Raw genomic sequence first — 16,217 nt, 5'->3', positions numbered from 1 at the left:
TGAATCTATGAAGGCCTAGGATGTGGAGTAGGCTTAATTTACAAGTCAAGCCAAGAGAGCTTCCTGGTTTGCCATGGAAAACAGAGAACTTGAGTTAGCAAAGTCATCAGCTCATTTTATTTTCATGTGACACCCATTTGGGGTGTTCTGTCTTTCATATTTTTATTTTCCTCATTTGAGAGGCAGAGAGAAGATTTAGATTTCATTTGTGTGTGTGTGTGTGTGTGTGTGTGTGTGTGTGTGTGTGTGTGTGTGTGCATAAGTAAGTGTTGTTGCTGAAACTGTAGGTTTAAAGCTCAACCACATTGGGAGCATAAAAAGTGCAGGCTTCAGCTGCTGGGGTACACCCATCAGCCATAGAAACAGCATGGCTTTAGCCATTGGAATGCAACTTCCTTACCTTTATTATACCACAAAGGGCCTTAAACTCAAATATGATCAGAGCAGAACTCAAATCTGGCTCTTTTGCAACTAGGGAAGTACCTAACTTTTACAGTGAGAATACAGAGTGATTGCCTGAAGTTCTTATCACAGACCTGCATGACTTGCTTTAGAAATCATACAAGTTTGCAATTTTCATGTACATATCTATTATTTATCTGGTCATAACTCAGTGACTAGAATTCAATAACTCAGCAGATTAAAGGTTATACAGAATTATATGCCAGCAGGCAATTACAAGTAACTAATGAATGCATAGTGTTTACTATAGCTGGAGAAATTTTCTGGTGAGCTGGAACACTGAAGATGGTATTTACAGGGTGATTTTTAGGGACATAAGATGAATGTAGAGAATCATAAAGAGAGATAGTCATAATTCATAAGGAAATGCTCCAAATTAGGTGAACTGTTCCCAAACTTCAAGATTCATTCCAAGGATCCTAGGGTGAAGCACTACCTAAGATTTTCATTTTATAAAAAGAAAATTAGGTATTACTTACAGAATTTAGTGTTTTCTTTGGAATTTTCATGTAAATGACTTATACTAATGTAAACTTTAACAAAAAACCATGACTGTATTTTAGCCAAGATCTTTGGAAAGAAATCATCAAGCAAAGCTGAAAGAAAAATATCTAAAAAATAAAAAATGTGGATAATATTTAGAAAGTCCAGATAGCAAGGACACTGGGAAATAAATTGTGCATTATCAATTTTAAAAAGTCATAACTTGACTTTTGATTCCACAATTTTATATGCACATCTATCAAAAATATATGAAGTTATGGATTTGCCTACTGGCTGAAAATGAGGCCAAGGCATGGATTTCTGGGAGGACAGCTGTCAGTCCAGTCTGATTTCTTAAGTCTAGCTAAGTGTGAAATTTTGATGATGAAGATGTGCATCTTGTAAAGGAGAGTTTTGTGCAAAGACAATCTCAGGTGAGGAGTTAAGTTTTACATTGTTTATAACAGCTGATGGCAAAGTTATGGAATTAAGTTTTTCTCCTCTTCCTCATCATTAAAATATTAGAAAAGCATAGGTAACCAGGAATAGGATGTTAACAAAAGAGTCTTGTGTGTCATTTCAAGAGTAGAATTCTTAGGCTTGTGTTTTGCTTGCTAACCTTGATTTTATCACGTGGTTAGAATATCAAATCTGTGGGTTTGACAATGGAGATTCTCACCTGAAGATTTAGTCTATGGGAACCACAGAAATTGTTTAACAATGAATTCTGAGATACATTCTTTTCTGGACCCAAGAGTCTGGTTTGGGGAATGGCTACTGCGGAGATCTCTGCAGGTCCCTTCTCCAGATGCATGTTAGATGCTTCATTGAGTTCTCAGGGACCTGTCATCATCACATGTGCTTCTCATTCTTTGTTTAGAATCGTGTGGACTTAACTCAAGATTGTAGGGATTTTCATTCCATAAAGCACAAAAATAAGGAGATATGAGTAATGCATATCAAATATTAAAAAATAAAACATACACTTCTCTCACATTGTAGTGTTCACTTACAATGACTTCAGTTTTTCACAGATATCAAAAATGCATAAAAACAAACATAATGAAAGAGAAATTTTCCAAATGAGTGGAGTTCCACCAGTGACCATCAAGGCACTGGTAAAGGTAGAGGGATGAGTGCTGATCCGTGAGATGGGAGAGTGCCCACTACAACAAATGAGCATCAATGCGCAGCCAACACAGTCCCTGGCGAACATAGCGGACAAGATTGGTCATGCTGCTGTGCTGGGTCAGAGGCCCCATCAGTGTATCCAGATCACCAAAGAACTCTGAAAATGAGAGTAGTACTTGGTCAAGCCTTTATTGAACACGATAAAACTATGCACCAGATTAAAATACCAGATTGTTGTATTAGTCAATACTACAATCACCTGGACATTGAAAGACTTAATCATTTGTTCATCCATCCTACTCCTTCATTCAAGAAAGATATAAAGGAATTACTAGGGAATCTAAATTATCTATGTATCTATCTATAAAATACACACACACACACACACATACACATATATGAGAGAGAGAGTCTGCTTATAATTAACATCAAAATTTTAACAACAGAATGTTTATGTTATTGTGATTAGTGAACCAAAACTCAGTTAAATCTATTAATTCATGTTAAGTACATTTTATATGACTATATTCTTTCTCAAACATCATATTTTTAAAGTACATTACCATCCTCTAGAAGTTTGTTACATTATCAAACACAAACATACAGACACATATATTTTTGGCTACATTTTTCTGTAAATTTATGAAACTATTTATGTATTGTAAAATGCACATAATGTATATACAGAAATAGTCAAATATCTTACTATAATAGCTTTATTTTTATGAATGCTTCCATATACAATGAGGAGGTCCAATAAACATCATGAATTCTCTGATGTAAAGATTTTTTTAATTTTATATTCAATTAAATTAAAAATATATTTTCCTTTGGTCCAAATGAACTTTTTCTCCTGACTTTTACTCACAGAGTATAGGAAACTTCAATGAAGCTAAACAGCAAATGGAAACATTGTCATCCAACATTAAATGGATGTCTTGGAAGAGTCTGAGTTAGGAAGTCTTAGTACTGATTTTGTAGGGGTAGAAAATGACTAGCAAGTATTTACCACATGACAACTTCTACCACTCTCTTGGGTATGGTTACATCTGGTTGACTTGGGAAATGGGGTGGTCCTGAAGCTACATTACTAACTATTCACCTCTTTGACTTGCATATTAAAATACCTGTTTTGGGGTGGTATATGTGGGGAAGACTATATGGTGTCTGAAAAACTTTCTAGGCACCCCTTTTTCCCACTTTACTTGTCTGACATTTTGTCTCAAGAGGTCTTACTAGCATTTTTTTCTTGTAAGCTCCCCACAGGAAAAGTAGCCTCAGCCTTCTCTAAGAAACTATGCCTGTGCTTGATGAAGATGAAAAATTAAAATCCAGGGTAGGGGTAGAACTGGATGGCTGTTTTAAAGTGGCTGAGACACCTTTCTGCCTTCTTAGAAAGCAATTTCTATGCGTAGATTACATGTACTTGATTGCTCAGCAGATGGTATTTCACTGAACAGTGCGTTTATTCTTTATGTTTTATAGAACATATGGGCTTCTTCTCCAGGTATCAACTTCATTTGATTATGTGATACTTTTTAACCTGAGCAATGCAATAAAAAGAATTTCTGCTGACAATGGAGTAAATTACTTCTGGCATCGAATATTTTTTCCTTGGTAACATAATACTAAGAAAAATGTTAAACAACTAGTCTTTGTTGAATGAATGTGAGCTTTATGTGAGCTAAGACATCCCCAGAAGATTCTGTGCAAAGCTGTCTTTGGCATTTTAAGTCAGACTGCCAAGTCATCATTTTAATGACTACTTCAATAGGATAATTTATGTAGCTGGAGTATATAGGGATAGGACTTTCTGAACAAAGGGCAGAAAGTAGATTAGTCCATTGGCCTGTTTCATGACAAGCCTTCCGTAATAAACTATCTGCAACCACAAGAGTGGGCATGCACTGACAGGAATGGAGGTTTTCTACCAAAAGAGCCAACACTGCCCATCTCGATGTCACAGCTTTCTGTGAGTGGGATGTGAAGTTTTCTATCAAAAGAAGCTCCCAAGTTATGTCATCCCCTCTCTGCACCAGTGGATATTAGAACACTCCTACGTCCCAGCAAGTCATAAATGACCATGTCTGCAGAATTAAAGGCAAGTAAAGCAACATTCCAAATTAGAGACGCTTCCAGGCCCTGAAAAGTCAGTGGCACAATTATCAGAATGTATTCTCTCTGTTGGTACAGTGACAGTGTTGTTTGGATTCAATATTAGGCAAAGAATTTAGCAACTCCTTGGCAGGCTATGCTAATGACAAGATTAGTACTATTTCACCCTAGATTCAGCACAGTCATCATGCTGCTCTTGGAAAATTCTGCTCTTCACTTAAAAGAAACTACTTGAACAGATTTTTAAAGTGAATGCAATTATAAAGGAAATCTATAAATATTAAAATCTCTCACTGATATAAAATAAGACAGATTAGAACCAGATAAACCAGACATATCTCAATATGCCTAGGTCTTTGTTCACAGTTCTAGAGCCTTTGTGGGGGCATAGTTACCTAGGCAACTTATATCTGGGTTTCTAGAAGTCTAGGAATGTAGACTATGTAAGACTTTCCTTTGTTCAGATAACTGAGTTCAAAGCTTTTACCAAAGGTCTCTAAACACCTGCCTCAAAATATGTTTTCTAGATAAGTAGAGTATCCTATTGGTTTTAACTCATCAGATCCTTTGACATTCTTTTCCTGCTTCTGGCACACTTACAGAGTTCTGATACAATGGGAAAATGTTTAACCTCAAATATCCTCAGTGTCTTCATCTATAAAATAACGACAAATAAGACAACACACAACAAATAGTATAGTACCTTGGACATAGGACTCAATATACACAAGGATGTAAGGATGTGTATATGCTCTCAGGAGTCAGTACATACTGAAAGCTGGGTTCAGAGTCAAGTCTATGTCTCAAATAATGAAATGAGCTTTGGTAACCTAGAATTGTATGTGTTATATATACACACATGTACTCCGATGCTTGCACAGGAGTACACATATGTTTGTATGTGGAAGAGTTTGAGTTGTTTTCTTCTATAAATCACTTTCCACCTAAATTTATTTTACTCTACCTGTGCGGCGCGCATGCAAGCGTGTGTGTGTGTGTGTGTGTGTGTGTGTGTGTGTGTGTGTGTGTGTGTGTGTCCTGCATCCTCAAAGCTCATACTGCTCAGGACCTAGCAAAACTCATATCAACCCCAAGCAACTTAGATTGTGGAGGAGAATAATTATTTGACACTGCTGGTATTATTTCTATTACTTTAGCCTGCTTGTTACCTCTTTCGGGTTTGGTTCTAATAGATCCCCAGGAGTCTCTACCTTGTTTGCAATTAGTGGGCTAAAAGAGCCACAGCAAGTGAATAGCTAAACTGAAAGTGTGGTTTTCGTTTTACTTTCCAATGACATTAGGTTGTCGAGGCTTTATTTTGAGTCTGAATGATGGCTGGGGTCACAGATAGCAGCACAAGTCATCAATGATTATTGACCCTGGTAAAGCAGGGTCTTCTTTCCATTTGTTCTGTAGCACATCTTGTGTCTTCCCATAAATAGAACCTTGATCTTCCTGTCAGGGTGTGAAGAAATTCCAGATGAACTTTACTCCTTACTTATAAATGCAAACTGTGTTGTCATGTATTCATCTGTAGCTGACGAGTATAATGAAGGTACTTGACCTTAGTTCCACCTCACCTTTCAAAATACACACAGTAGCCAAGGGGACCTTAATTAATTTTTGAATCACTCACTCCTTTTGCCTTAGCAATTATTTCTCTATGATCCTTGTCACTGAGTGAAACTCTGAAACTGTCATTTGTGAATACATTACAGATTAGATTAGTTTAAGCTTTAAAAGAGAAGAAATATTTAGACCTTGAATGAATCCAAGTGTTAAAATAAATTACTATGTCAGCTCTAAGCTAACTTCCTTTCACCTAAGACATAGAAATCAGAACTGAATAATATAAGGCTAACAGTCACAAGGGACCTAGTCCTTCAAGGCAAAGAATACACCAGATAACCATACCTTTATTGTCTCTTGTCAGCTTGTCAGCCATATCCCAGTGTTCATAGCCCCGAAGCACATTACTGGTAATATTCACATGGCTAGCAGCCATGTGGTGGATGCGCTGGGGAATGGTGACTGGGCCATTGTTACAATTCCCCATTGAGTTGATGGGAGAGACATTGTTGAGAGACACTGGGGATGGGGTATTCCTGGAAAAAAGGGAAAGAGACAGGCCAGATTAAGTTGGTAGGGAAGAGTGACTGCAGTTTTGGATGCAGAGAGCATGGAGGATCCCTTATCACACTGGGATAGCTCTTCAGAATACCACTAACCAAAGAGAACTTTAGTGTGAAAAAGATGCATGTCCATATCTCTTTGGTCCTTTTCAGATCCTACAGGTTCTTTCAACATCATATATTTATTCAGAGAATCTAGTGTAGGAGAAACATTTTGACACTGTAGGTCTATATTATCTGACTAACCCACCGAGGTCTATAGTGCTGGCCCTAAAAAAAAAAAACTCATCTTTATTCATTTTTTTAACTAGAAACATTGAAGTGCTCAGTGCCTCTAAAATTGGAGAGCCCTTCAGTATACTGCTGGGTTTTTTTAAAATAAAGAGAGGGAAAGAAGGAGAGGGAGAGGGGAGAAGGAGAGAGAGGAAGAAGGAATGACAGAGAAAGGGGAGGCAGGAGGGATAGAGAAAGGGAGGGAGGGACAGGGACAGGGAGGGGAGGAGAGGAGAGGGGAGAGGAATGGGGAGAGAGAGAGTGAGAGGGTAGAGGGAGAGGAAGAGGGAGGAGAAGAGGGATAGAGTGTTGGATAAATATTTTTACTTACAAATATGGCTCTAACTTTGAGTATATAAGACATATAACAATGTTTAAGAAAAAGAAACCACTCAGAGCTTTGATGCTTTCTCTACCTGCTTCAGAATGGTAACTGACAGAAGACATGACATACAATATTGGTCTATCTTCAAATTGTTTTGTGGAAACCACAGTGACAGGTCATTACAGATACATTTGCCACAATAATCCAAGTGCAGTTTGTCAAAGCCCTTTGAGGTACAGCATTGGAGAAGCTAGAAAGAACAGTAAGACTTCAGGATTTTTTTAAGATGTGCAACATAGATGGACTGTTCATTGATGACTTTATCATCATGCTGGTTTATAAGGAGGAGGCTTCAAAGTTCTTACTTTTGACAATTCTAGTGTTTGGACAGATTTTCATTGAGTTCTTTAACATCAGTAACAATGAGTTACCTGTTGGGTACACACAGCAAAGATGTGATGTTTTTCAGGGCCTGAGTTTAGGATAGCCTGATGCAAACTTGCCTAAGGACAGGACTGAATACATGAGCAGCCACAAATATATACACTGTGTGCAAGACATTTTGAAGGAGTAAAACAAATAGGCATCCCTATGTGGCAATACAGTGCTGTAATTGCAGATACTTGAGAGGCTCAGAAGTGAAGGTTGTTGATGATGGGGATTTGAGACTAGCCTAGGCAACAAAACATACACATAAACAGCAGAAATTAATCAGAACTATGTTTAAGAGTCTGCCTGTTTGAAGAAACCTCTTCTCCACCCCAGAGCACCATCAAGGGGCCCTGTATCATGTTCTATGCTCGGGTACTTTTCCAACTTTTATTATTGGAAATTTGGCATTTCCAAGGTGGCTGTGTTTCTCAGTCTACACCTGCTCAAATACATTTGATTTGGAAAATAGGTCACATATACCAAGATGCTGAAGTGCTGTTGATAAGCTCTGTGAAGAATAGAAGATGAAATCCTCTTCTTCGGACATATATAAATTGTTCCTTCCTTCATGAGAGAAAGTTCATGTATTTCTGTCTATCTTATGGAGTGTTCTGGTTTTGGTAGAAAGTAGATCTTCAAATCCACTATGAATATGTGTGGTATAAGAACATGTGGGGTGTCCCACCTATGTTTATGATTTCTGACATATTTTTCTGCTTCACCATAGTATGACTTATTCTCATGGCAGGATAACATAAGGGAATTTCCAAGCCGAGGAACAAGTAGCAAACAGGGCTAGTCATATGTACTATTTTATAATCTTTCTCTTTGATAATTATAATTAACTCCTAAATGTTAGTTTATAGCTAGCAATTCATACATTCTCTCATTTGTAATCTCTGGAGATAACAATCTGCCAGGAGATACGTGTTGAAAAAGGAACTATATGTGCTAGAATCCTAAGACATCAGAACTCCAAACTCATCTTAGCACAAAATTGCCATTCTACTTGATAGGCCTTATTTTCCTACAATGTTTTCTGTCATGTTTGTAGACCAAAAGGGAGAAAGAACACATGCTGCTTTGTTTTATAGTTCTTGGAAAGTTTGGTTTTTTCCTCACACATAGAAGAGCAAGTTTAGAAAAAGAGCTTTTAGATGCAGTGAGGAGAATCACTGCAGTACAGGCTAAGAAGCTGGAAAATTTGGAAACTGATCCAAAATGCAGTTATTTACATAAGAGGAATAAGGTGTAGTGTTATACTTACAGTAGGGCAAGTACCATTTTTATGAACTTACTGTATTTTTTTTAAGGAGAGGGATCCTAAGATTATTAGCGAACATAGGAAGTATATACTTAGAAACATGGCATTTTAATTATCTGGATTTGATCATTATATATTTTATATATGTATCAAACCATCACATTACTCCCTTGCTCTCCCTTGACCTCATGGGGCACACACTACCCTGTTGTGGTTTGCCCTGGAATAATCTGTATTTTGATGCTAATTCCACTGCCTCAAGGACAACTGCCTAGTCACATACTCAGGACTCACATGACTTCACCAGAACCCTTCCACCATTTAAATTGTAAAATACAGGTGAGGGCAGGTAAAGGATAGGAGGAGGCCTGTCATTGGATGAGAAGGAAGGATGGGCGGGAGAAAAGTTTGAAGGAAGAGGAGGAGACTGGAACGGAAAGAGGAAGAGACAGGATGGACGGAGAGTAGCTGGTGGACAACATGGCAGGTGACGTTAAGATTCCGCTCTGTGTATTTACAGGTTGTTATCAATGCTCTTAAGGGATGGATGGTACTGGGCTTTGTATGTTTAGGTGGGCAATTATATCATATCAATTGGGTCAAAAGTTATTGTGTTGTGTATTCTTTCATGTATAGATTTAAGTGTAATGGAGTGTGGGGCATCTGGTCTGGGCCACCACAGAGTTGGGATGTGTGTTTCTGGCATGGAAACCTGCCTTGGGAACTAGATAGATGGAAAGATTGCTGAAGGCTCAGATAGAGGCCTTTGGCAGTGTGATATGAGATGGAGCAAAGCAGGTGAGAGGCTTTGCTGATTGAGATTAAGATATCCAGCAGTTATTTGGAGCACTGTGGTGCTGGACCTAGTGGGGAATAACAGACTTTTATTTTTTATATTTTTACAATACTTCCCCCCATTTCTCTTTGCTCAGAAATCTCATTTCAGATATTCCATGGCTTAATCACAATTGTACCACTGCTTCCTGTCTTGTCTCAGTCAGTTTTTGACATTATCCTCTTTTTAGCTCCTTCCATGAGATTAAGTATAATTTAATATAATACAAATGTTAAGGCATTGAACAAAAAGATTGAAGAACCAGAAGACAGATGGAACAACCTCCCATGTTTTTGGATTGGTAGGATTAATATTGTGAAAATGGCCATCCTCCCAGAAAAAATTTACAGAATAATGTAATCTGCACTGAAATTCCAATTCAATTCTTCATATAAATTGAAAAATAATCTGAAATTTTATTTAGAAGTACACACACACACACTCCCTGTCCCACCTCATGCTACACCACACCACATCACAGCATGACTGTCAATCTAAATGTGTGTACTTTCATTAGGCTGAAGCTGCTCAAGAAGTATTACATGAGTCTTTTAATGTGACCTCACAAGCTTAGAATGTGTTTGTGTTCTTCCATTTCTGAATTTAATGCCCCCACCCATATCTATATCTATATCTATCTATATCTATCTCTATATATGTATGTATATGTATATATATATATGTATATTATATATTAGTCCCAATGATTTTTACTAGCTGCTTACATGAACTTGCCCTTCCTTTATTCTGTGCTCAGAGAAAATAGCTTTCTCTGGTTCTTTCAGTGGTTATTTTTATTTTCTGAACTTCCAGAGAGAGAAACTGTCTTTCCTTTTGTTTGTCAATGTAAGAGTAAGACCTAATTCAACTATTGAAGTGGTGCTTTCTTTCAGCACAGTAATTGAGCTAATGCGTAGTTCTTAATGGATTTGTTCCCTCGATCTGAATGGTTTTATGATCTCAGAGTAAAGTTCGCTGGCCCACGCTTTTGGAGTACACTTTGTAGATATTTATAGAGTGGCAGTCAAGGCTATTCTACTCATGAGGAAGGCGTTTTGATCAGAGGTGCAAGAATTTGATAAAAACTGGAAAAAAACAGATATAACAGGTTCACTGTGTATGTGTTCACTGACTTCTAATTGTTCTTCCTATACAGACAGGAAATAAGCTTGGAAGAGATGGGATACTTTTGAAACAAGAGATGAGATGTCTAGTCAGGAAAGTTAGCAAAAGCACATTATGGAGACAGATTGGGCTTCATAATTGCCCTCTGTCAGGATCATCTCCTCCAAAGCCCCGAGTTAGCATAAAACTTGGCCCCTTTCATTTCAAAGGGTGAAGGGTAACTCTAGGAGAGTAGCCTTGATTCTATAGCAAGAGTCTCCCTCAGACTCTCTCTGTATTGTCCTGAAGTCTAGGGTGGACCCTAAGCTGATAGGACTCTAAATAAAGCTATAAGTCTGGATCCATCCATGAGGTCTTACCTCAGTATCAGAGTACATCCTTTTCTATTAAGATCAAGGTCTTTTAGAACTGATATAAAAATCTCCATGAATGCCCAGATAATTGGCTAAGTACGTTCACATTTTTAGCTCTATTATGCCTTTGGTTTTATTAAACATCACTTACCATATATCAATGAATATTTCATTGACTTTTCATTACCAAGTGAATCACTGACAAATCATTGCAGTGGATTTAACTTTATCCCACCTTCCAGAAATGGTATGTTGCTTGCCAGCTCATTAGCAGGTAGTTTATAGCAGTAATTTAGCTTATAGATCTTTGAGGAACCACATCATTTAAAACTTTCCTGTCTTTCCATCAGCTAAAACCTGGCTAGAATTCTGTGTGTAGAAAAATGACTGGAGTCTTGAAATTGTCCTTCACTCTTGAGCAATCAATGCAAAATATGTGGGTCTATCCAATCATTCATTTCCATGCAAAAGCAGTTTTTGGTAGCATACTTACTTTCCGTTGCCTACCCAAGGAGACGGGATCTGAGCCACTTTTGAAGCATTTTGCTGAAAGAGAGAGAGGGAAGTAAGGACATCTATTTTGTGTTTATTAATTCAGAAACAGATGTAAGTGTGATTTAGAGTACATTAATATTGATTGCAGCATTTCGGGATGCAGAGCTAGGATGTATGTGCACATCAGCACACCACGACGCACACTCGATGAAAATAGCTGGTTAGGATAATTAGTGGGCTCCAATCAGGACCATGAAAGTCACTTGATGAAAGATCTTATATACTAAAAGGCCCAGTGAAATCAGACTCAGTTCTCCAAGAAGTGGTTTAATTATCCTCATCTGAAATTTATTCTGCAAAAACAAGCCCTTCAGAGAACAAGTAAGTTTTTCCTTCACCTTTAGCATTAGTTGCAAACTTCTTCCATGGGATACAAGCTAGGCTATAATGTCTGATATCTAAGGAAGATGTCAGAATCAAGCAATATATTTTGTTCACTGTTTGTTTTCAGGACTCGTTGTGATTTATGGTCTTTACATGCAAATTTTCATGGCTGGTTGTTTTCTCTGTTTAGCAATGCAATTAGTTCAGAACTACATTGCAAAAGAAGTTGGAATTCAAAACCTTCTCTTGTTTCTCTGACAGAATCTAGCTGATTTAAAGTACAGGCTTCCTGGTTTTTGTTCATTTGTTTCTTGGTTGGTTGGTTGGTTGGTTTGGGGTTTTGTTTGTTTGTTTGTTTTGTTTTGGGTTTTGGTCTTGGTTTGTTTTGTTTTCTAGCCACACCCTTTTGGAAGAAAGAAAAACCTGATATCCCAGCATATAACATTACAGGAGAGGGATCCAGCTCATTGTGACCCCAGTGTGAGCCAGGCCTTCTCTTGGCAATTGTAGCCAGACTGGTGTCTTCTACCACCCTCTGGTCCTCTGCTCTTCCTATCCAGCCCCTCTTGTAAAAGGGGCCTTTGAAAGGATAGCTAGCATTTGCTAGAGTTAGTACAAATTCAGTGTTGCTCTGGGGTCACAGACATAGTGTGTATTCAGTTTAAAACTAAATGAGCACAATACATTCATGGGCTACTTAGCATCTATCTGTTTGGTGTTTTCCAGTTCCCACACAAGGCCCAGAGGACAGCTAATTAGAATAGTGGCTATCAGTGAGATGAAAAGGCCAGCAGCATGAGAATTACTTGCAAAGTTGTTGGAAATGCACATCCTCTTTTTTTAATTGGATATTATTTTATTTACATTTCAAATGTTAATCCCTTTCCAGGTTTCCTGTCTATAAGCCCCTATCCCCTCCCACTTCCCTTCCTCTATAAGGGTGTTCTCCTCCCTATCCACCTCCCCCCCCCCCCCACCCGCCAGACATTCCCATACACTAGGGGGTCCAGACTTTATAGGACCAAGGGCTTCTCCTTCCTTTGGTGCCCAAAAAGGCCATCATCCTCTGTTACATATACAGTTGGAGGCATGGGTCAGTCCATGTATACTCTTTGGGTAGTGGTTTAGTTCGTGGGAGCTCTGGTTGGTTGGTATTGTTCTTATGGGGTTGCTTCAGCTCTTTCAATCCTTTCTCTAATTCCTCCAATGGGGGTCCATTCTCAGTTCAGTGGTTTGTTGCTAGCATTCGCCTCTGTATTTGATATGCTCTGACTGTTTCTTTCAGGAGACATCTATATCCAGTTCCTGTCAGCATGCACTTCTTATCTAGTTTTGGTGGCTGTGTGTGTATATATATGTATATATGCCATATGTGGGGCAGGCTCTGAATGGCTGTTCCTTCTGTCAGAAATGCATAGTCTCAGAGACCTTAGCCAAGGGCACTTGTTTGGGGAATAGAACTTGACACTCTGGTTTCTTGATTTTTTTTGTTTGTTTTTTGGGGGTCTTTTCACCCACATGAGCACTACCTTCATGGCATTACATCCACACTATGTAGTAACTGGGAATCTTGTTCATAATTCCAAATGAATCACAGTGTCATCATGCAGACATACACTGGTACTCATGGGATACTTGCTACAAGGTCATGATGTGGTTAACCTCAGACAACTACTAGGTGCATTGTGGCCAAGTGGTCTCACATATTTGCAAAAAGTCATTTTTCTTTAAGGTCAGGCCTAAAGAAAGGAGCAATGAATGACCTCAATTCTAAATTATGGACAGTGTTAATAGACTAAAGACATATTAGAGCATAGAGTAGCCAAGTCTAGTACCAGACTACTGCTTGGATTTTATGTTGGTTTATTTTCAAATATTGGTATTATACTTTGTGGTTACTTTCTTCATTTGTAAATTAAAACAAAACAAACAAAATCCAACGACCTCACTTTTCTAGAGGATAACTTTGTCCATTTATTTTCTTTGGTAATCAATGCAATCAAATTCCTTAAACTGAAACCGTGGCACACCAAGGTTTCCCAAGGGCAAAAGACTTTCAGAGGCATAAACAGTTGTCCACCTGGTATCAATATGGCCATGTTGACTTCTGTCACAGCTAAATAATTTCTTGGCTAGAATTTTAAATGAGTTTGTACACAAGTAATGATAACCTCCATTTCCTCTCATTGCAATCAAGAGACTGCTGTAGACCATTTGCATTACTTTGTATCTTCTCCCTAAAGAGTTGGAAGGCTGTGGTGAGCTGAAGGAAAAGAGGTTAGGCTTATGGTGGTATCTCTCTTCTCTTAGTTATCTGACATCTGGTTAATATTTCCAGCCTGTTTCACTAGGATTTTGGTCACCGTCTAAGTATGAATCATACAAAAGAATTACTACCTTAAAATATTCCATCAGTGATCTGGAATACTTCATAGCATGGTCCTTCTTCAGCTTAAACATCCTCAAGTAGAGAAGTGACAAGCATCGGTAGCTGGGTGAGGATAAAAGGATTAAATTAATGACAGGTCTCATGAAGACCATATACTGTTAAATACAAGATGTCACATTTTATAGTCATTGTTTAATCTCAGATTGAGGAACATTTGGAAATAAAGACACTTAACAATAGGAGTCAAAATTATTAATATCCCATTTTGAGAAGGGTGCAAATTGCAGTGGAGTGGGGTGGAAGAGTAGATGTTTAGTAAGCAACTAAAGACATCCATTAGTTATCCTTTAACGGTTCACCAGAAAGCCAGAATGATGAGCTGAGGTAAGCTGCTTGAGTTGATGTGGAATATTCGCATCCCTCTACAACATTTCAGCAGTTTCCTTCTAGTCTCTGTGTGACTCACCATAATACTGCTAGCTTTTTGTCCCCATCAGAAGCCAAGGGGCTTGCAAAGTTCTTCAGTCTCATTGCGTACCTTTGAAAAAACATAAAGAAATACTTAAGTGGAATCTGGATTACCTTTCAAAATTCTGATTGCCAAAAATGACATAGGCTCCCCTCCTTTCCATTAAATGCAGAGGTCAGATGGTCCTTTCTTAAAATCATATACAAAAAGATTACCCACATAGCATAATGGAACATGATGTGACATAAAGAACTGAACTCTCCAAAAGCCAGTTTAATTGTGGACTCATGCTTTAGAATAATGTTGTGGAAACTCCATGAGTTTCTGGCTATGTACAAATGCTGGCTGGCAAAATATTGTTTCTATGAGTTTTCTAGGTAAACAATATTATTGGTTTTATATGCAAGGTGGGCAAATATGTCAATCTCACTTCACATTATGACAGGTGACGCAACAATAAAGAACTACGTCTGACGTTGGCTACAGAGACCTCAATCAGGTAAAGACTCTTTTCTAATGGCTCAAGTTTTGAATATGTTCTTACAGAAAGCGTGCATTCATGCATGCGTGCATTCGTGCATGTGTGTATGCTTCACATGGGTGTGTGGTGTGCATATATGTGTGTTAAAGGAGGGCTAATTTCACAGCATTTTAACGTCTAAGCAACTTTACTTTACGGGACTTGTATATTTTGCCTTCCTATTCTCTTTAATAGTTACCGTTTCATGCTGCAGTGATAAAAGATCAAGTGGTGCCTTTTTTTTTCTTTTTTTCCCCTTCTAGTTGAGCACATTTCATTCTGAGCATTCAGAGCCTTGAGACATCAATCCATTGCATAACATCATTGTCTGAGATTTAATGCAATTTCACGGGTACTTATAGGAGAATAAGTAATCGAGTTCACTGTGGCAGAAAAATGTGGAGAGCATGTGCAGGCTGCCCGGGTTATCCCTCATTTACAGAAGGCAATAGAGGGCCTGTAGTATCCTCTTACGTGCTACTTACAGCAGCCTCTCCAGAGCACCAGAGCCTGGCTCACCCCACTCGAGAGTCTATACTCCTCAGCATGTCACCTGCCCTGCGTTCATGCTAACTTCTTAGAATCTGTTGAGTGAATGTGTTTGGCAACGGGACTTACATACTTGATGCAGGTGCTTTCTGTTGTTGCAATGGTGAGAAGTGGGGTTTTCATAATGTAATGTGTCTAACTTTCTTCAACAGCAGGATTACTAAAGTGTCAAGTCATTGTGGTGCATTCTTTTTTGCCCAAATACATTTCTATAGCAGATTCCCTGGGCTCAGGACAACTATAATTATTTGAAAGAAAAAATAGGACTCTCTTCTGTAGCTAGCATGTCATTGGGAAGACAGAAATAAAAATCTCTTCTATACAATATTGTACTACTAAAAAATATATTCATATTGCAGTCATCCCCTAATTGCAACCACATTTGAAAGTTACTAGATGGTGGAATTTCAATTGCTGAAATGGGCTTGAAGACCTAGTTTGTTTCAAGTCATTTTATTCCCAAAAGAAATTCCTCTTATTA

At 38.2% G+C, this 16,217-nt stretch overlaps 1 protein-coding gene across 1 annotated transcript in view; it reads right to left on the bottom strand.

Annotated features, from left to right (window-relative positions):
• Window positions 1-228: 228 nt before the first annotated feature.
• The window catches only part of Aff2 (AF4/FMR2 family member 2), a gene marked incomplete at its 5' end in the record, with an annotated part of 51,485 nt that continues 35,496 nt past the window's right edge, over window positions 229-16,217 (bottom strand). Inside the window, 5 exon segments of the mRNA XM_032889505.1 lie at window positions 229-2,233; window positions 6,106-6,296; window positions 11,424-11,476; window positions 14,207-14,300; window positions 14,665-14,736. Of these exon segments, the coding sequence (XP_032745396.1) occupies window positions 2,112-2,233; window positions 6,106-6,296; window positions 11,424-11,476; window positions 14,207-14,300; window positions 14,665-14,736 (532 nt within the window).

Source organism: Rattus rattus, chromosome X (genome assembly GCF_011064425.1).
Source record: "Rattus rattus isolate New Zealand chromosome X, Rrattus_CSIRO_v1, whole genome shotgun sequence".
Taxonomy (NCBI): domain Eukaryota; kingdom Metazoa; phylum Chordata; class Mammalia; order Rodentia; family Muridae; genus Rattus; species Rattus rattus.
This window is presented reverse-complemented; position numbering and strand designations above follow the sequence as displayed.